We start from the raw sequence: 20094 nt of genomic DNA on the forward strand, positions 1-20094 counted from the left end.
TAAATTCCCAGGAAAACTAAAAATTAATTCGGAAAACTAAGCCACCTAAACCATTCTTCCTCGCCCTACCGAAGCGGCAGCCTCCGAAGCCCCCCCCCCCCCCTCACCTTGTGCATCTGATGCATGTTGTCCTGAGCGTAGCCCCCCGGCCCCTGCGGCGGCAGCGGGTGTCCTGCCGAGGGCGGTCCGGGGCTGGGTCCCATCATACTGTGCGCAGAGCCGGGAGAGGGTCCCGGGCTGGGTCCCAGCATGGCCCCCGGAGAGGGGCCCGGCCCCGGAGAGGGTCCCGGGCGAGGCGTTCCTCCCATCGGAGGATCCGGAGTCGACATCTTCACAGCGGGCGCAGGGAGCTCGTCTCAGCCGGAGCTGCCGCGGCTCCTGGAAGAGCCCCCGAACCGGGCACAGAAAAGGGAAATTAGGATTAGGTACAGGCAGCTGCCCGCACGCGCTCGCACAGGGCACGTTACCCAGAGCTAACGAAGCGAGAGCTCGTTAGCGACCCCCAGCCTTGCGGGCTTTGCAAAGCCAGAGGCGTTAGGAACAAGAATCCATCGTCCTCGCGGTGCGAGCGCTGAATATTCCGGGATTTGGGCAGAGCAGACAGCACGCCGCTATCCGGTCCACGTGGAAAGTGTTTTTTTTTTTAACTGAAGCAGTTTTATACCAGTTCTGGGAGCGATTTTTTTGCGCAGACGTTGAAATCGATTTAAAGTCGTCTTGCACTCACTTCAGCTTCCGGCAAACCTAACTCTGGAGATGCGGGTTAAGCCAAAATATCCCGCTGGAAGCGGGCAGGGAAGCATCGAAATCCAGCACCTAAATGGCCCAAGAGTCGTTCAAGTTAAACGGGCAATTCGTGTGGAAAAGTGTCGCTCTTACGCAAGAAACCAGAATTTCTGGTTAATTCAGACACAGCACAGAAGAGCTATGAAAAAAAATTAGACACCGGTCCCAATGTGGGGTTTGGAAATGTCTTTGCGGTTACAGCAAACAGGCTGGGGACGCAGAGAAGCCCGAATCCATCCGCCGGTCCCAAAGCGGGATCAATTCCACCCAAAGCGCTATTCCCGCTGCGGGGAATCTCACTTCCGCAATTGCGAGTGTAATCCAAACCAGAAAACAAAAAAAGAAAAAAAAAAAAAAAGAAAGTGAACTTATCTGTCTGGCGAGGGCCATCGGATTTAGTTTATTTCCCCTTTAAAATGAGGTTTGACGAAAGCTGCAACGGGAGGATTTCTGCCTCGAGGGATTTGCTCGGGGAGCCGATCTCGTTTTGACCGGTAATTAGCACTGACGTCACTTTTGCAGGCTGGGCGCGGTCTCAGCAGCGAGGGCGAACGCCGGCTGCAAGGCGAGGGGCTCCCGGCTGAGCCGGGGGTCGCTGGGGCCGCTCCTGTCCAACGTCGATGGGCTGGACGCAGGCGTTAATGCACCAGTTTGCTGCCGGTATTAAACTGGGAGGTGCTGTCGGCTCTCTGGAGAGGCCGTGCAGAGGGATCTGGATAGATCGGAGCGTTGGGTGATCGTCAACGGCATGAAGGTTAACGAGAGCAAATGCCGGCTCTGCGCCTGGGACGGCGTAACGCCGGGCAGAGGTAGAGGTCGGGAGAGGAGCCGCGTGCGGGCGATGCCCTCAACGCCACGAGCTTTTAAAGGTCGGCAGCTGGACGGGACCGTTTGGAAATTGTAGAAACAGAAATGATTTTGACTGCAAAATCGGGTGAAAAGTGGAAGCGTGGGGTTGGTTTCTTTTTCTTTTTAAGACTGCGGATGGTTGTGACGAACACAACACGACAGAAGAGCTGAGGTCCTGCCCACGCCGAGCCCACCGGGACGGCAATCTGCAGCATCACCCCATTTTCACTTCAAAACGCAGCCGCGCCGCAGCTTCTGCGGGATATAAAATCCCCAGTCGCCGCTCGAGCCAGATTAAAAGATTCACTCGCCGGTGGTAGAAGTTAAACTCGACGGACAATAAGGCTGCAGCGTTATCACATCCAAAACTGGTGGTTTTCCCAGCGGGGAGAAACACACGTGCGTGCCACCAGCATCCGCCCGGGCTATGCCGGGGCAGGTGAACGCTTGCAGCCGCCTGGGAAGGCAAATCCACGGCTGGGTTTCAGGCTCCGACGCAATATCGCAGCCGCGAGAGCGAAGAGGAACGGTAACCGGGGGATCCGAACGCAGCAGCGCGGCCGGGGGGAGGACGCAGGGCTGAAAACGCGGCTGGCAGAGGCGGCTCTCCAGCGCGCGTCGGACAAACGGAGCCGCCCTCCGTCCCGCAGTTAAATCTGCGGAAATCCTGGGCTCGGGGGGAAAGAAATTTGTGAGCGTGTGCTTGCCAGCTACGGTCAGAGATGGGAGCAGGGCGAAATGCTCCTTTTTTAAGGCCAGGTACCGTTACAGCTCCTCCAGCAGCCACCCGGAGCGTTTCCTCCTTTTTTACATGGAAACACCACTGCACAAATTAATTTCTCAAGAATTAAACGGATTTTAAGAGGTGACTGGAGATGCGTTCCGGCTGCGCAGGGTATCCAGAACCACCGTAATTAACGCGCTCCTCTTTGCACTCAGGATGAAGCCTAACGAGCGCAGGGCAGACGATCCCTCGCCGAGCCGCTAACCCTCCCTTCCGAAGCCTCTGCCAGCCGGGAGCCGGAGCGGGGTGGCGTTTCATCCCGATTTGTTCTGGCAATTTGTGGTCGCGGGTGTTTATTTTTCATTTTCCTCCCGTCCTGTTGGTAAACACGACGGAGCCAAGCACTTCCCACAAACACGGCGTTGAAGGGAACGATCGCGCCTCAGACCGCAGGAGCTCTCGGATTCGCGCTCGTCCCGCAGCCAGGGGAATTCAGGCGCTCGCCTTTTCACACAAAAAGGTGCAAAGCGGCTGTTAAAAAGCAGAACACGCCTAAAAACTTCCCTTTCCTCTCGTCTTAAATCTGTCCGGCTCTGTAGCAGCGCCAAACCCACAGATTTAATAATCTTAAGGATCCGCGGGCCACAGAAAGGGTAGGCGGCCTCCAAAGTTCAAGCTCGTTTCCTGCTGGAAAATCCAGACTGGAGCAAAACGGCGACGATTCCCAGGACACGGAGCTGCCATCGGGGAGGGAAACATCCCAAAATATCGACACGGGGCGTCCCACGCTCGCGTGGGAGGCAGGAAACGTCCTCGGAGGCGAGCGGAAGCACCCTTCATCTATTAAAACGTCTTTCGGGGGCTCGTGAAAAGCCGTACGCCCGCCTCCGCTCCGGGGATGCCGTTTTCTCGGGCGATCCTGCGGCTTTCAAAGGACGCAGGCACGGTTCTTGTCTTGGAACAAAAACCCTACGGCTCTTCGGGCTTTAAATTTCCCAATTTAAAGGAATATTCAATACTCACGTCACTCGCCGGCACTTCTCGACTCGTTTGCTCGCTGCCTCGCCGGCCTCGGAAGGGGAAGAGTTGAGTCGCAACGGCGCTGAGGGTTTCAGCGCTCGCAGGCACGAAGCGTAAAGGGAGCAGAAACGCGACTCGCGGCCGTTTTCACTCTTTTTTTTTTTTGCGGTTCTGAGCGCGTTGCTCCGCCAGGCGTGAAAATTCAGCTTCTGCAGCTGCGGAGCCTCTCGTTTCCACGCGGAGGGGCTGCCAGCCCGCCCCCAGGCACCCGCCGCAGGGATTTATCCCCGAGTTAAGTCCTTCCAGCCCTCGGGAATCTTTCTCTTTCCACCCCCAGAGGAAAACAAAGGCTGCAGGAGCCGTTTCCCTCTCCTCTTGCCACAGCTAACGAGGAAGCGAGGACTAACGAAGCGTTTTTGAGAGGAACGCAGGGATGCTACCCGCCTACCGACAGGCGACTCGGCCCCGTTCCAGCAGGAGCTGCGCCCCTGGCGCTGGCTTTTCCAGGAGAAAACCAAAATAAACAGCGTACTTTAAGGAACGTTAGGGAATTGCGAAGTACTTTTTCATTAAAAAACCAATGTCTGCTCTTTTCCGGCGCCGCTGGAGACCCAGACCTGGGCCAGCACCAACATTACCTCTCCGGTAATGAAAATTATGGCAATTTTATTCTTATTTTTAAGAAAACCCCATCTGACCCCCTAACGTCACCCACGGGGGCGGCTCTGACCGGCGCCGGACGCTCCCGAGGCGAGGAAACCCAAAATCCCGGCACGTACCTATGGGCATGGAGGTCTCCGACCCCTCACGGCGCAGCGCCGGCGCGGCGGCGAGGGCAGGTCTCGGGCTGACGAGCTTTTAACGCAGCGCTGCAGGGGAGGGAAAAACGGCAATTAGTCGGCACCCGTCGTTATCCGGCGTGAGGAGAAGGGCGCTCCTCTCCGTTTCGCCCAGTCTCCGAGCAGAGGCGCGTTAGCCAGCGTTAACGACGTGTGCCACTCCTCAGCCTGTTAACGATGTAAAGTCCTTAACGGCGGCAACCAATTTAATTGGGTTTTTTTTTGGAAATTTGCTTACTTACGGGTAAATTAAGAAGGGGCGGGAGGGGGGAACACGCGCTTCCCCTCCTGCCTCGTCTGCGTCTCCTCTGAGATTACAAACCTGTGGAGGGCGAGGCCGTCCATCTGTCCGTCCGTCCTGCGAGCGGCTGCTGCCGGCACGTGCCGGCGAGGCCACCGGCGCGCAGAGGCCACCGCGCCGTGCGGCGATAGCCGTCCCCTCCCCGCGGTGAGCCCTGGGCCTCCCTGGGGGGGGATTTTGGGGATGGAGAGGGGCGAGGGCACGGCCGCGCCACGCAGGCACGGCGACAGCCCGGTGACGTCCCCCACAGCCGCGCCGTAAACACACAACAATTACTTAAAGAGTGAAAATTAATAACCTGCGCGTTCGCTAAGGCAACGGAGATTTCACGCGCTCCTGCGCAAAAATACACCTCGCTCCTTTCCACGACCGTAATTTGATTTTTTTTAAAAAAACCCAACCCCCTAGATCACAGCCTAGGGATTGTTATTAAGTCCTTGACTGCAAGAGGAAAAAAGCCTTCCTTAATTAATTCGAGTCATTTGTCAGGGGTGGCTTGCTTGGTTTACCTATTTACGAGGTTTTTCGGTGCGTTTGCGTAACGTATAGAGCCAGGAGAGGCGGCTGGGTGAAAAATAAGCTGTTTCTCTGAAAACCTGGTTTATTTTGCTCGCAAGCCCAGCGCTGGTCAGTTAAAGTCGTCCCCCAGAGCTCAGCCCCCAGTTTTCTTGTCTCAGGAGGAAAGGTTACAGGATTTTTAAGCTTTTCTAAACTTTTAGTGCCAAAACAAGCCCAGAAGCTCAACCTGCGCAGGGGGTAAATCAAACCCGCCGCTGCTCCTCCTTCGTTATCTCGGTGCAGCTCATGAATTTTAAACGGCAGCTGCACAAATCCCTTAATTACAGCCCCCCCCCCGCCTCCTTCAGACTCTGATCTTCGAAGGAGGAAAATAGAAATTATTCTAACAGGGGAAATTAGCAGCAGAGTCCCCGGGCGCGCCCACCCGTCGGGTGGGTGGGCAGAGCCGGAGCGGCTCCGGAGAGCGCCCACCGATCGGGGGGAAAAAAGGAAAAAAACAGGGCAAAAAAACCCCTAACCTGTATAAGACCTCTGTCACCCCCGCACCTCGCCGGGGAAAGCTAAAAATCACGCTCTGCTGGCGCAGGAAAACGCTGCATTTCACCTCAAAAGATCTGAACGCCGCACGAAAATAGTTTAGGATTATTTTTCCCCGAAATCAGGAGCTTATTTATAAAAATAATCACCAAGGGTTTGGTGTTTCTCAACAGCCCAACGGCGCAGGGATCTCCCCGCAGAATGCTCGTGCCCGGCTTTATCGCGTCGGGAACCCGCAGCATCGGAAAAAGGGACGGCTTGGTGACTGCACCCCCAAAATCCCCCCCGTGCTGGCGGGGACCCCCAGGAGTAGCCCCGAGGGACCCCCCGACAGCCCCGAGGGACCCCCAACAACCCCGATGGCGACGCCGCCTCAAAACAAAAGACCGCGGCGCTGAGGGCTGCGCCGCCAACAAAGGGGAGGCAGATTCGCCCCCCAAAATGGAAGACGATGGCCAAGACGCCCCCCCAAATCCAGCCGAGCGGGGACACCGGCGCACGCTGCTCGTCCCTGTCAATGAACGGGCTCGTCGGGCTTTGTGCGGCACCAGGGGATTTCTGTGGGGCTTTTCGCTAACGAGCGTCGGGATAAAAACCCAGACCCCCCCCTCTCTGCCCCCCCACGACAGGGCCCTCGCTGCGCCCCGTTCCCACCGGTGACGGCGGCTGCGCCGGATCCCCCCGATCCCCCCCGCGCCAAGGGCGGCCTTTGTGCTGGGAAGGTGATGGATTCCCAGGGGGACGGAGGCCGAGGCAGCTCCGGGAGGAGCCCGGGCGAAGGGAGCCCATCCTCGGGCGCTGGGGTACCGTGACCCCCCCACCCTGTGCCATCACCCCGCAGAAAAGGAGGAAAAACCAATTAATTTTAGGGGTGGGGAGATGGGAAGGGAAAACAGGATGGGATGGAGCGAGGCCGATCCCGGCGTCTCAGAAATGAGGTGAGGCCCCCGCGGGCTGAGGAAGAGGATGCTGAGACCCAGAGAGCACCCCAAAACCAGCTGGGGGGTGGCGGGGGGTGTGTGTGTGTGACAATGGGGAGGGTCCTGGCTTGGGAGGAGAAGGGCGAGCACCCCGGGAGGAGGGGGCTGTAACAGGGTGGGGGGTCGGTGTCCTCCAGAAGGACAAACAAAGCCGCAATGGGGGAATGGGGGAGGATGAGGAGGATGGGCTGGGGGGGGAGATACCCCGGGGTGGGGGGCACTGCCCCACTGAGAGGAGGGAGAAGGGTGTAAAAGAGGGGGGGACGCAGACCCCGCACGGGCAGCGGGGCTGGGGGCACCGGACAACCGGCAGGGTGGGGGGGGGAACGGCTGGATTTGGGGGGAGGGTGCCCCCCTTTTGAAGGGGGACACGGAAGGAGGCTGGGGAGCAGCCTGGGGAGGGGGGGGGATGTCCCGGACACCCCCGCCCCAGCAAAGGCAGGCTGGGGGCCAAGGGGGGGGCTGGGGGACAGAGCCCAGCCTTGCTGGCCCCGCAGTGGGGAGATGGGGGGGGTCTGGAGGAAGGAGGCTGGAAAGGGGGGTGCCGATGGGGGGGGGCAGCATAGGGGGTGGCACTGGGGGGCTGCAGGTGGTGGATGATGAAGGGGGTGAAAGGGAGGAGGATGCTGGGGGGGGCTGAAAAGGGGGGATGCTGAGGGGAGGGCTGAAAAGGGGGGATGCTGGGGGGAGGGCTGAAAAGGGGGGATGCTGGGGGGAGGGCTGAAAAAAGGGGGCTTAAAAAGGGGGTGGATGCTGCGGGGGGGCTGAAAAGGGGGACTAAAAGCGGAGATGAATACTGGGGAGGGGCTGAGCAAGGGGGGGAGGATGCTGGGGGAGATGCTGAGGGGTTGAAAAGTGGGGGGTGCTGGGGGGGGCGAAAAGAGGGAGTGAAAGAGGAGGGGAATATTGGGGGGGGCTGCAAAAGGGGAGGAGATGGTTGGGGGGCAGAGGGGGGGATGCTGCGGTGGGGCGAAATGGGGGGGGGGGCCCGCCCCGGAGGGCGAGGGCACCCCGGGGGGGACAAGGTCGGGTTGCTGCTGATGGCCGATGGGGCGGGGGGGGGGGGGGGGGGGGGGAGGCGCCCCGGCCCCGAACAATGGGCAGCGCGGCCGGCGGCAGCAGCAGCGCTCCGCCGAGCTCCCGTGACCCTCCCGGGCCGCCGTACCCCCCTCAGCGCCCCCCCCACCCCCGGCCCCATTCAGCCGGGCTCCGACCCGCCGCCCATGACAGGCCCCGCCGGCCCTTACCGCGCTGGCGGCCGGAAGAGCCGCTCGCAGGGTCCATCCCCGCCGGGCGGCCCCGTCTCGCCGAGGCGCGGGGGGGAACAAAGGAGCCGCCGCCGCCGCCGCCGCCGCCTGAGGGAGCGACGGAGACGCGCGCGCCCGCCACAGGCAGCCAGCGCGCGTGCGCGACGCCTCGCGCAGCCCCCCCCCCTCCTCCCAGCCCCGCCCCTTCGCGCGCGTGCGCGCGCTCCCCCCGGCCGACCAATAGCACGGCGCTCCCTCCGCCTACCTCTCCGCGCAGCAGCCAATGTAAGCGTGGCGAGCCCGCCCCCTCCGAGCCATTGGCGGAGAGGGGAGGAGAAGGGGGGCGGGGGGACGACTGCAGGCGCGCGCTTTGGCCAATAGGAGGAGGCGGGGCGCAGGGGGAAGGCCCGCCCCACCCTCTGGCCCCGCGACAGCCAATGGGAGACGCCCTCAGGTTCTCCCCCCTTCCTTTCCTCCCGTCCGCCTGTCTGTCTCCCGCGCTTCCAACCAATCAACGCGGCGCAATCGGCCTGGCGCGGGCTCCGTCCCCACCGCCAGCCAATGGGACGGCGGGAAAGGGGCCGGGGGCGGGAACGCCGGGCGCGTGCCTTCGTGCCGGCCGCTGGGAGGGAGGGGGGGGGGAAAGGAGGCGGTGTGCGCGCGCCAGCGGCGCGTGCTCCCCGCCCCCTCCCTTCGCGCATGCGCAGTGCCCGCGCCACTGCGGCGAAGGGGAGGGGCGGGGGGGGAGCGGGGCCGGGGGGGGCGGGGGGTCCCGGGGAGGGGGGGGAGGACACCGGGGACGGGGTCTGTGAGGGATTGGGGGGGGGTCCGGGTCGAGGGGACCCGAGGGACGGGGCCTGTGAGGGACCGGGGGGGGGGCACGGCCCGAGGATGGGGCCTGTGAGGGACGGGGCGCACCGGGGAGGGGGGGGCAGACCGGGGGGGGGGTCCTGTGAGGGACAGGGGGGGCAAGGACCGAGGGACCGGGCCGGTGAGGGACAAAGGGGGGGCCCCGGCCCAAGGATGGGGCCTGGGGGGGTCCCGGGCGGGGGTCCTGTGAGGGACGGGGGGTCCTGGGGGGGGACGGGACACCAGAGGGGTCCTGGGGGGGGGGCAAGGACCGAGGGACGGGGCCAGTGAGGGCCAGAGGGGGGGTCCCGGCGGGGGAGGACACCGGAGGGGGGTCCTGTGAGGGACGGGGGGGGGCAAGGACCGAGGAACGGGGCCCCTGGGGGACAGAGGGGGGGGTCCCGGCCCAAGGATGGGGCCTGTGAGGGACAGGGGGTCCCCGGGAAGACGGGGGGGACCCGGGGGGGGTCCTGTGAGGGGCGGGGGGGCCTGGGGGAAGGGGGGACCTGGGGGGGGGTCCTGTGAGGGGTGGGGGGACCCAGGGGGGGGTCCTGTGAGGGGCGGGGGGTCCCGGGGGGGACCCATGGGGGGTCCTGTGAGGGGCCGGGGGTCCCCAGGCCAGGCCGGGCCCTTTTACAAACCCAGACGTGCATAAATTTGAGGTGATTTTATTGAATTTTGGGTTCCCCCCTGTTTTGCAGCCCCCCGCCCCCCCACCCTGCACCGTCCGGGGGCCGCTGAGGCGGGAGGAGGCCGCGCTGCGATTCGCCACCCGTGTCGCCACCCGCCGCTGACGGAGAGATCAGAAATCGGGGGGAAAAACGGGCAAAAACGGGGAAAAAATAAAACGGAGCTTTGGTGAGTGCCCAGCGCCACGTCCCTGGGGGAAACCGGGGGGAAAAAAAGGACTTCTGGAGCCTAGAAACTTCGCTTTTCTGAAGAATTCCAGCCTGGGACGGGACGGGAGGGCGAAAATAATCGATTTTGGGGGCCGAAAAGAGGAATAATTAAGCCCGAGTAACGAACCGACGGCTGAGGGGTGCCGCCTGTTGGCACCGGACCCCGCGCCGGCTGTAATTAGCATCTCCCGGTGGTGTTATTAATTAAGTCAGAGACGTGTGGCCCCCCCCCAGCGTTCCCGGCGGGGCTTAATTGCAGAAGGAAATTAAGGTTTAACGAGGCGAGCCCCGATTGCCGTTCATCGCCGCCGTCTCCACGGCAACGTTAGACCCCAGTAAAATCCCCGGCGCTCGCCGAATCCCCGCGAATCCCCCCAAACCGCCGCCGGGGGGATTTTTGGGTGGTTTTAGCCCAATTTTTACGGAAATTCAACGTTTGCCGTCCGGTGGCACCGTTTCTGCTGGTTTTTGGGGGCTGGGAATACGTCAGCGACGGAGGAGGGAACCCCTCGGTGTTTAAAAATGAAAGTAAATCTAAAATACGGAGATAAAACGATAAATACGTTAATTAAACGTCGTGGTGGTGAACTGTTGCCTCGCCGCCAGCGATAAATAATTCACGGGGGGGAGGGAGCGGACGCGTCGAGGCCTTAACGAACGTCTTAACGAGCGGCTGAGCGATCATTAGGAGGCGCACCGAAAACAAGAGACGTCTTAATGTCTAAAATTAATAATGACGGCGCCTTAACGAACGTTCTTAACGAACGGCCGGTGGGGGAACGCGTCGCTGCGTCCCTGCGGCGTTTGGGGTGAATCCGTGAGAACCGGGCGCCGCTAACGACTTCTAAACGAGAATGCAAACGCGAGCGTTAACGAGCCGAAGGCGCGGATCGGTTCCGTTTACGGCTCCTCCGCGCCGCCGCCTCGCTGCGCGCCCTCCCCGCGTCCCGCCGCCGCCGTCGCCTCGCTCTCGGCGCGCCGGATCTCCTCCGGGCTGAGGGCGATGGGTCGGAATTTTTCCAGGAATTGGCTCTCGTTGCGGTGGGAGCGGAGCTGCCGGGGGTCCAGGCGGCGCAGCCGGGCCGGCAACCCCCCAAATTCCTCCTCGTTAACGTCGTAATCGCGCAGCCGCGCCCCCAGCACCCACCACCGCCCCCAGAACCCCACGTCCAGGAGATGTTCGGGCAGCTCCCGCCACCGCGGTCGTAAATACCGGCACCGCGCCGGATAGAAGGCGGCGTCGGCGGCGTGGGGGGTTTCGTAGACGACCGCCAAGAAGAGGAGGTTACGGTAACGCAAGCGGCCGGCCTCGCGCCGCCGCAGCAGGCGTTGGACGTGCCGGTCGGCGGCGGGGCTGCGGGTGCCGGGGGAGAGGAGCAGCAGCGCGCCGGCGGCTTCCACCGTCGCCGTTTCGAAGGATTCGGCGCTGGGGACGGTGAGGGCGCAGGCCGCCGCCCCCGCCAGCCCCGCCAGGGAACCCGCCGCCGCCCCGGGACGGCGACGAGCCCCCAGCGCCGTCTCCCGCGCCGCCGCCGCGTAGTCCTGCAGCAGCGCCCGCCACCAGCGCCCTGCCGGGGGCCGTCAGCGGGGCCGGGGGGGGCCGGGCTGCGCCCCCAAACCTCCCCCATGGAGCCGGGGGGTTGGGGCTGCCCCCCAAGTCCCCGCCCCCCCCAGACCCAGGGGTCCTGCCTGCCCCCCACGACTCCCCCAGACCCAGGGGTTGAGGCTCCCCCCCTCCAGACCCCCCCATTAGTCCTGGCTGCCCCCCACGACCCCCCAATCGACCCAGGGGTCCTGGCTGCCCCCCACGACCCCCCCCATTGAACCCAGGGGTTAAGGCTCCCCCCCACAGACCCCCCCCATTAGTTCAGGCTGCCCCCCCCAGACCCCCCAGACCCAAGGGTCCTGGCTGCCCCCCAAGACCCCCAGTTAGTCCAGGCTGCCCCCCCAAAACCCCCCCAATCGACCCAAGGGTCCTGGCTGCCCCCCAAAACCCCCCCAATTGAACCAGGGGTCCTGGCTGCCCCTCAAAGCCCCCCCCCATTGAAGCCAGGGGTTGAGGCTCCCCCCCCACAGACCCCCCCCCCATTAGTTCAGGCTGCCCCCCAGACCCAGGGGGCTGGGGCTGCCCTCCCAAGACTCCCCATTAGTCCGAGCTGCCCCCCCAAACCTCCCCAATGGACCCAGGGGTCCTGGCTGCCCCCCAAAGCCCCCCCCATTGAACCCAGGGGTCGAGGTTCCCCCCCCCCCAGACCCCCCATTAGTCCAAGCTGCCCCCCCAAACCTCCCCAATGGGCCCAGGGCTCCTGGCCGCCCCCCCCAGACCCCCCCACTAGTCCAGGCTGCCCCCCAAGTCCCCCCGCCCAGACCCAGGGGTCCTGGCTGCCCCCCAGAGCCCCCCCCACTGAACCCAGGGGTCGAGGTTCCCCCCCCCCCCCCAGACCCCCCATTAGTCCTGGCTGCTCCCCAAGTCCCCCCGCCCAGACCCAGGGGTCCTGGCTGCCCCCCAAAGCCCCCCCCCATTGAACCCAGGGGTCGAGGCTCCCCTCCAGGCCCCCCCACTAGTCCAGGCCGCCCCCCCCAGACCCCGGGGTCGGCGCTGCCCTCCCCCGCCCCCCCCCTTGCTCTGGGCCGCCCCCCGAGACCCCCCCAGACCCGGGGGTGCCCCCTCCCCGGTCCCAGGCACCCGCCCCCCCCCCAGTTGCCCCCGGGCCCCCCCTCACCGATGCGACTCTCCGCCAGCCGCCCCCAGAGGCCGCGGCCCCCCCCGGCCGCCGCCGCCGCCATGACCGGAAGCGGCTCCCGCCGGGACGGAGCCGGCGACGGACCGGGCGGAACCATCGCGCGGGGGTGGGAACCACGTCGGCGGGGCGCGGGGCGGGGGGGGCGGCGGGAGCGGGACGGACCGGGCGGAACCATCGCGGCTGCGGTGCAGGGGAGGGGAGAACCACGTCGGCGGCGCCGCACGGTGAGCGGGGACCGGGACCGGGGCCGGGGGGGCTGGAACCGGGAGCACCGGGCCCGGGGGGGGACCGGGGGATCGGGAGCACCGGGCCCGGGGGATTTTGGGGTCCCAGGGCCGGGGGTCCCGGGCCTGAGGCGGGGCCGGACCGGGGGTCCCGGGGGCTCCCGGTGTGTCCGGTACAACCACCGTTCGTTTTGTCCCGGCAGCGAGAGGCTCCGCCATGGCCGCCCCCGACGAGCTCCGGTTTCAGGGTGAGTCTCAGCGGGGCCGCTCCGTGCCCCCCGCCCCGGCCGGGGACCCCCGGTCCTGCCACCCCCCCCACCCGGGGACCCCCGGCCCCGCTCCCCGCGCGGGTACCTGGGGGGTCCCCGGGCCCCCCCGACCCGTGTCCTGGTGGGGTGGGGGGTCCCCGGGCCCCCCCAGCTCGTGTCCGGGCAGGGTGGGGGTCCCTGTGCCCCCCCAGCTCGTGTCCGGGCAGGGTGGGGGGGTCCCTGTGCCCCCCCAGCTCGTGTCCAGGCAGGGTGGGGGGGTCCCTATGCCCCCCCAGCTCGTGTCCAGGCAGGGTGGGGGGGTCCCTATGCCCCCTCAGCTCGTGTCCAGGCAGGGTGGGGGGGTCCCTATGCCCCCTCAGCTCGTGTCCGGGCAGGGTGGGGGGGTTCCTGTGCCCCCCCAGCTCGTGTCCAGGCAGGGTGGGGGGGTCCCTATGCCCCCTCAGCTCGTGTCCGGGCAGGGTGGGGGGGTCCCTGTGCCCCCCCAGCTCGTGTCCAGGCAGGGTGGGGGGGTCCCTATGCCCCCTCAGCTCGTGTCCGGGCAGGGTGGGGGGGTCCCTGTGCCCCCCCAGCTCGTGTCCAGGCAGGGTGGGGGGGTCCCTATGCCCCCTCAGCTCGTGTCCGGGCAGGGTGGGGGGTCCCTGTGCCCCCCAGCTCGTGTCCGGGCAGGGTGGGGGGTCCCTATGCCCCCTCAGCTCGTGTCCGGGCAGGGTGGGGGGTCCCTGTGCCCCCCTGACCAGTGTCCGGGCAGGGTGGGGGGGTCCCCGTGCCCCCCCAGCTCATGTCTGGGCAGGGTGGGGGGTCCCCGTGCCCCCCCAACCTGTGTCCGGGCAGGGTTGGGGTCCCCCCACCCCGGCTCTGGGTTCGGGCCAGGTTTCCCCCTCCCCGGGGGGGGGTTCAGTTCCTGCCCCCCCCCCCCAGAGTTCGAGGAGGCGGTGGAGCTGCTGTCGGCCACCCCCGATGCCGCCACCCCCCGCGCCGGCGAGGAGCGGCTGAGCCACGCGGCCGCCGTGGACGTGGGCCCCGCGGAGGGCGAGGCGGCAGACGACACCGACACGACGGAGGTGGGGGGGGGGGGGGGTTCCCCGCGCCCCCCAAACCCCCTGAACCGGGGCTGGGGGGGGGTGGAACGGGCTCTGCCCGAGCCCCGGGGCTGCGCCCGACCCCCCCCGGCTCAGCCGCTCCCCCCCGCAGCTGCTGGGCGGGCAGAGGCGGCCGCGCAGCTTCTGGACCCTCGAGTACTACCAGGCCTTCTTCGACGTCGACACCCACCAGGTAACGGTGCCCGTCGGCGCGCGGCAGCCGGCACCGGCGCCCACCGGCCCGGCTGAGGCTCTGCCGCGCTCCCCGGCAGGTTCTGGAGAGGATCAAGGGCTCGGTGACGCCGCTGCCGGGGAAGAATTTTGTGCGTCACCGTCTGCGTAACAACCCCGACCTTTACGGTGAGAGCGGAGCGGCCGTCGCCGTCCCGGTGCCGATCGCGGCGGCGGCTCCACGCTGACGGCGCGTCCCCGTCCCCAGGGCCCTTCTGGATCTGCGCCACGCTGGCGTTCGCCCTGGCCGTCAGCGGGAACCTCTCCCACCTGGCGGAGAAGCGAGCGTCCCCCGCCTACCGCTACAGCCCCCGGTTCCACAACGGTGAGGGGCTGCAGGGCGCCGGGACGGCCCCGCGCTCGGGGAGCGGGGTCTGCACCCCAAAACGGTGCTTGGTCCACACCGGGACCGGCCCCAGGGCTTGGGGAGCGGGGTCTGCACCCCAAAACGGTGCTTGGTCCACACCGGGACCATCCCCAGGGCTCGGGGAGGGGGGTCTGCACCCCAAAACGGTGCCTGGTCCACACTGGGACCGGCCCCAGGGCTCGGGGAGGGGGGTCTGCACCCCAAAACGGTGCCTGGTCCACACCGGGACCGGCCCACGGCTCGGGGAGGGGGGTCTGCACCCCAAAACGGTGCCTGGTCCACACTGGGACCATCCCCAGGGCTCAGGGAGGGGGGTCTGCACCCCAAAACAGTGCCTGGTCCACACTGGGACCATCCCCAGGGCTCGGGGAGGGGGGTCTGCACCCCAAAACGGTGCCTGGTCCACACTGGGACTGGCCCCACGGCTCAGGGAGGGGGGTCTGCACCCCAAAACGGTGCCTGGTCCACACTGGGACCGGCCCCAGGGCTCGGGGAGCGGGGTCTGCACCCCAAAACGGTGCCTGGTCCACACCGGGACCATCCCCAGGGCTCGGGGAGGGGGGTCTGCACCCCAAAACGGTGCCTGGTCCACACTGGGACCGGCCCCAGGGCTCGGGGAGGGGGGTCTGCACCCCAAAACGGTGCCTGGTCCACACCGGGACCATCCCCACGGCTCGGGGAGGGGGGTCTGCACCCCAAAACGGTGCCTGGTCCACACCGGGACCATCCCCACGGCTCGGGGAGGGGGGTCTGCACCCCAAAACAGTGCCTGGTCCACACTGGGACTGGCCCCACGGCTCGGGGAGGGGGGTCTGCACCCCAAAACGGTGCCTGGTCCACACTGGGGACCCCGGCCATGCCCTGACCCCCCCTTTCCCCCCCCAGTCACCATCGCCGCCACCCTCGTCTACTGCTACGCCTGGCTGGTGCCGCTGGCGCTGTGGGGGTTCCTGCGGTGGCGGCAGAGCCGGGGGGTCCCCGCCGGCGCCTACAGCTTCCTGGAGACCGTCTGCGTCTACGGCTACTCCCTCTCCGCCTACGTCCCCACCGCGGTGAGCCCCGGGGGTCCCCGCCTTTCTTTTTTGGGGGGGTGCGGGGGATTTGGGGTGACAGGCCGCCGTCCCCGCAGGTCCTGTGGCTGATCCCGGCCGCCTGGCTGCAGTGGCTACTGCTGGCCACGGCCACGCTGCTCTCGGCCTCGGTGCTGGCCCTCACCTTCTGGCCGTTGGTCCGTGCCGACGGCCGGGCAACCGCGCTGGCCGTGGTGGCCGCCGTCGTCTCCCTGCACGCCCTCCTCGCCGTCGGCTGCAAGGTAGGCGCCGGCGGCAGTTGGGGGGTGCCTGCGGGGGTCCCCACCCCGGTGACCCCCCCCCGTGGTTTTTCTTTTCCTCCCAGCTCTACTTTTTCCAGCGGCCGCCGAGCGCCGGCCCGGCCCTGCGCCGCTGCAGGCCACGGCGGGGGGCGAGGGGCTCCGCAGCCGCGCCCCGCAGCTCCCCGGCACCAACGTCTCCCTGCCGGGCACCCACCCTGCGCGGTGAGGGGGGTCCCTGGAACGAGGGGGAGCCCCTCGGGGGGATGCGGCACCGCTCGGTCCCACGGCGGAAGGGGGGTCCCCGGCTCCCCCCCCCTCCCCGTGCCGGCGCCTCGTTTCTATGCAAACCGCCCCAAATAAAGATGGGGACCCCACCCTGCGCCCCGCCGCCATCTCCTGCCTGGGGGGGGAGCCCCAAAACCACCCCGGGGAGCGGGGTCTGCGCCGGGGTGCGGCGGCGGAAGCCAGCGGGGCGCGATCCTTCGAAACCCTCCCGTTTATTCAGTTACTACAGCCGGGGAAAAAAAAACAACCAACCCCCACCCCCAGCAGCTCCGCTCCCCCCGCCCCGGGGGGTCCCCGCCGCACCCCGCGAGGGGGGAGAGTTCAGGCGCCGAGCGCGGGGACGCGAACCGAGAGCGCAGCCGGGCCGGGGAGCCTTCCGTGAGCGGGTGCTGCCTGCCCCGGGGGGCAGGAACGGGGCCGAAAGAGGAGCTTTTGGTACATTCGGCCTTTTCTCGCCCCCCCTCTCCCCGCGGGGTTTTCTCCCGTCGCAGGGACCGAGCTCCCCGCCGGTGACGGCGGCGGCAGCTCCGGCCTTTCGTTAAAAAAAAAAAAAAACAACCAAAAAAACAAAACCAAACCCCCCCCCCCAAAAAAAACAAGGAGAAAAAAAACAAAAACAAAACAAACCCCAAAAAAGCCACAAACCCCCGCCCGGGTCCGGTGTCGACGAGCGGAGCGGGGGCTGGGCGGCTTCGTCTCTCGTAGGAGGGTTAAAAAAAAACCCCCCCTCTCCTGGGGGGCCCCCGGCCCGGGGGGGCGGCGGGGGCCTCTGCGCTGGTTGTGCTGGCAGTCCCGGAGCCCCCTAGCTCCCGTAGTGCATCGTGTTGGTGGTGATGGACATGGGGGAGGCCATGGAGATGGCGGGGCCCCCCATGGTGAACTGGCTGTTGAGGGGGTAGTGGGCGCTGAGCCGCCGGCGCTCTGCCCGCTGGAGGAGCCTGGGGGGGGGAAAGGGAGGGGTGAGGGGGTCCGGGGGGGGTTGGGGGGTCCTGGGGGGGGTCCCAGGGGTGTCTGGGGCGGTCCTGGGAGGTCAGGAGGGTCCTGGGAGGGATCGGAGGGGTCTTGGGGGGTCCTGGAGGGGTTGGGGGTCCTGGAGGGGTGTCTGGGGGGTCCTGGGAGGGATCGGAGGGGTCTTGGGGGGGTCCTGGAGGGGTTGGGGGGTCCTGGGGGGGATCGGAGGGGTCTTGGGGGGTCCTGGAGGAGTTGGGGGGTCCTGGAGGGGGTGTCTGGGGGGTCCTGGGAGGGATCGGAGGGGTCTTGGGGAGTCGGGGGGTCCTGGGAGGGATCGGAGGGGTCTTGGGGGGTCCTGGAGGGGTTGGGGGGTCCTGGGAGGGATCGGGGGGGGTTGGGGGGTCCTGGGGGGGTCCCGGGGTGTCTGGGGCGGTCCTGGGAGGTCAGGAGGGTCCTGGGAGGGATGGGAGGGGTCTTGGGGGGTCCGTGGAGGGTTGGGGGGTCCTGGAGGGGGTGTCTGGGGGGTCCTGGGAGGGATCGGAGGGGTCTTGGGGGGTCCTGGGGGGTTGGGGGGTCCTGGAGGGGGTCCCAGGGGGTGTCTGGGGGTCCTGGAGGGATTGGAGGGGTCTTGGGGGTCCTGGGGGGTTGGGGGGTCCTGGGGGGGTTCCAGGGGTGTCTGGGGCGGTCCTGAGAGGTCAGGAGGGTCCTGGGAGGGATCGGAGGGGTCTTGGGAGGTCCTGGGGGGGGTCCCAGGGGGTCAGGAGGGTCCTGGGAGGGATCGGAGGGGTCCCTGGGAGGGGGTGGAAGGTCCTGGAGGGAACAGAGGGGTTTTGAGGGGGTCCTGGGGGGTTGGGGGGTCCCAGGGGGTGTCCAGGGGGTCCTGGGGAAGTCGGGAGGGTCATGGGAGGGGTCCGGGGGTCCTGGGGCGGGGGGTCCCGGGGGTGTCTGAGGCTCCTGGGAGGTTGGGAGGGTCATGGGAGGGGTCTGGGGGTTGGGGGGTCCTGGGGGGGGGTCCCAGGGGGTGTCTGGGGGCCCTGGGGGGTCGGAAGGGTCCTGGGAGGAATCGGGGGGGGTTCTGAGGGGGTTGGGGAGGTCCTGGGGAGGATTGGGGGGGGGGGTCCCAGGGAGTGTCCGGGGGGTCCTGGGAGGTCAGGAGGGTCCTGGGGAGGATTGGAGGGGTCTTGGGGGAGATGAGGGGGGTCCGGGGGGGGGTCCCAGGGGGTGTCCAGGGGGGATCAGGAGGGTCCTGGGAGGGATCAGGAGGGTTCCCAGGAGGTGTCTGAGGGGTCTTGGAGGTGGGGAGGGTCCTGGGAGGAATCGGGGGGGTCCTGGGGGGGTCCTGGGGGGTCCCGGGGGGGTCCGGGGTGGGGGGTACCTTGGACGATGCCCGTGCTCATGATGGAGCCCATCCTGGAGTGGGTGTGGTTCACGATGCCGGTGTTGGCTGCGGAGGGAGGAGCGGGGCGAGGGTGGGGTGGGGGCTGCTGTGACCCCCCCCCACTCGTGTGGGGTGTGACCCCCCCCCCAACACCCCGCGGGGCTCACCTAAGGGAATCAGGTTGTTGTGGCCGACGTTGGAGCCGCCGGCGATGACGCTGCTGAGGTCGTACGCCGCGGGCATCCCTGCGCCGGAGAGAGGGCGGGGGGGTCAGGACCCCCCCCAACCCCTCCGTCGTCCCCTGTCCCCCCCCCGGCCGGGGGTTTTGGCATCACCGAGCCGGCAAATCCCCCCCCCACCGGCAGCGCTGGTACCCACCGGCCACGGCCATCCCGGTGCTCATGTTGTAGGTGCTCCCGTGTTCCACATGTTCTCCGAGGGGGACGTGTAGTGGGAGCCGGGGGGGGCGAGGGGGTCGTCCCGTGTACCTGGGGGGCCAGGGGGGAGGGATGAGGCCTGGGGGGCTCCTCGGGGACCCCCTGGCCCGCTCGCCCCCCTGGCCCTACCTGAAGAAGGGGTTTTTCAGGTCGAGGAGGTTGCTGGACTTGGAGCCGGTCTGGTCCACCTGAGCCACGATGCTGATGTCGTAGCTCTGTCTGGGGGGGGGCGCGGGCTCTGAGACCCCAAACTGCGCCCGGGGAGGCGGGGGGGGGGGGGGGTCGCACCCACCCGGCCCCCCCAGCCCGGCCCCCGGGGAGCAGCGGGAACGGTACCGGCATCTGGGTCGCGGCCGTCCCCACCGCAAGCTATAAATACGCCGCCGGAACCGGGGCACGGGCCCCCCCCCCAGCCCAAACTGGGGCAGGGGGCCCCCCCCAGCCCAACTGGGGCAGGGGGCCCCCCCCCCGAGCCGAGCTGCCCACCCCCCCCCAGGCTACGCCGGGTGCGGAGGGACTGCGGCAGAATTAGACCGCGGCCGGCACGACCCAAGCCGGGACGGCGGCTCCAGCAAGGGTGCGGCTGTGGGGTGGGGCCCCTCCCGTGCCCCCCCCGTGCCCCCCCCGTGCCCCCCACCTCTTGTTGGCGATGAGGAGGCAAGTCCCTGAGAGCGTGTCGCCGGCTTTGGCGAAGAGCGGCGACTGGAACAGGCACCGGACCTGGTACCAGGGGTCAGCGGCTCGGTGGGGGCCGTCGAGAGCCACACCGTCATTCTGGGGGGGGGAAACGCGGTGTGGGGGGGGGGGCGAGGCACGGCCCCAGCCCCCCCCGGGGTCCCCCCGGCCCCCCCCTGCGTACATGGAGCCGATGAGGCCACGTCGAACCAGAAGGCCAAGCCGTGGACCAGCCCCGAATGCAGCATGTGGAACTTGAAGGGATTTCTATCCTGGAAGGCAAAGCCAAACCATGACCGAGGGGGGGGTGCGGAGCCCCCCCCCCAGCACCCGGGGTGCCCGAAGGCTTTGGGGGGAGTGGGGGGGCTCGGGGGGGCCCTTCCCGGCTGCCACCCACCTGTGCAAGTCGCCTTCTTTGGCTTCTAAGAAATTCACGGTGTATTTAACCGATTTGGCCATCAAGATCCTGATATCGAAGGTGTCCTGGGGGGGGGAGGTGGGGGTCAGTGGCTGGGACCCCCCCAGCTCGCCCAGAGCCCCCCCCGACAGCTCCCTGTCCCCCCACGGGGACCCGGGGGTCTCTCACCACCAC

General features: G+C 67.3%; 4 protein-coding genes across 5 annotated transcripts in view; 1 reads left to right on the forward strand and 3 right to left on the reverse strand.

Moving 5' to 3' along the window:
• The window catches only part of SMARCA4 (SWI/SNF related BAF chromatin remodeling complex subunit ATPase 4), a 32110-nt gene extending 24124 nt beyond the window's left edge, over nucleotides 1-7986 (reverse strand). Inside the window, exons 1-3 of one of the 2 annotated variants that reach the window (XM_075134209.1) lie at nucleotides 7803-7986; nucleotides 4159-4248; nucleotides 108-378 (exon numbers count right to left, since the gene is read on the reverse strand). In XM_075134209.1, the coding sequence (XP_074990310.1) occupies nucleotides 108-329 (222 nt within the window). In that variant the 5' untranslated portion in view covers nucleotides 330-378; nucleotides 4159-4248; nucleotides 7803-7986. Of the gene's footprint in view, nucleotides 1-107; nucleotides 1115-4158; nucleotides 4249-7802 lie in introns of those variants that run through there. The other variant, XM_075134208.1, reaches the window with a different exon arrangement.
• Nucleotides 7987-10090: 2104 nt separating this feature from the next.
• Nucleotides 10091-12359, reverse strand: TIMM29 (translocase of inner mitochondrial membrane 29). Its single transcript, XM_075134313.1, has 2 exons — nucleotides 12274-12359; nucleotides 10091-11118 (listed from the first exon to the last, which is right to left on the reverse strand). Exons 1-2 carry the CDS (start codon nucleotides 12335-12337, stop codon nucleotides 10451-10453), a joined length of 732 nt encoding a protein of 243 aa, XP_074990414.1. The 5' UTR covers nucleotides 12338-12359; the 3' UTR covers nucleotides 10091-10450.
• Nucleotides 12360-12397: 38 nt separating this feature from the next.
• On the forward strand, nucleotides 12398-16157 carry YIPF2 (Yip1 domain family member 2). The gene is given in 10 exon segments (XM_075134307.1): nucleotides 12398-12518; nucleotides 12722-12766; nucleotides 13706-13848; nucleotides 13979-14059; nucleotides 14139-14226; nucleotides 14306-14422; nucleotides 15350-15516; nucleotides 15594-15776; nucleotides 15860-15893; nucleotides 15896-16157. Coding segments are annotated over 9 exon segments (951 nt in total). The 5' UTR covers nucleotides 12398-12518; nucleotides 12722-12735; the 3' UTR covers nucleotides 16003-16157.
• A 104-nt stretch (nucleotides 16158-16261) lies between these two features.
• CARM1 (coactivator associated arginine methyltransferase 1) overlaps nucleotides 16262-20094 on the reverse strand; it is a 6798-nt gene continuing 2965 nt past the window's right edge. The window contains 12 exon segments of the mRNA XM_075134081.1: nucleotides 16262-16970; nucleotides 16973-16999; nucleotides 18388-18456; nucleotides 18558-18635; nucleotides 18769-18804; nucleotides 18807-18877; nucleotides 18954-19046; nucleotides 19465-19558; nucleotides 19561-19601; nucleotides 19687-19699; nucleotides 19702-19774; nucleotides 19896-19990. Of these exon segments, the coding sequence (XP_074990182.1) occupies nucleotides 16864-16970; nucleotides 16973-16999; nucleotides 18388-18456; nucleotides 18558-18635; nucleotides 18769-18804; nucleotides 18807-18877; nucleotides 18954-19046; nucleotides 19465-19558; nucleotides 19561-19601; nucleotides 19687-19699; nucleotides 19702-19774; nucleotides 19896-19990 (797 nt within the window). The 3' untranslated portion in view covers nucleotides 16262-16863.

Source organism: Calonectris borealis, chromosome 31 (genome assembly GCF_964195595.1).
Source record: "Calonectris borealis chromosome 31, bCalBor7.hap1.2, whole genome shotgun sequence".
NCBI classification, from domain to species: Eukaryota; Metazoa; Chordata; class Aves; order Procellariiformes; family Procellariidae; genus Calonectris; species Calonectris borealis.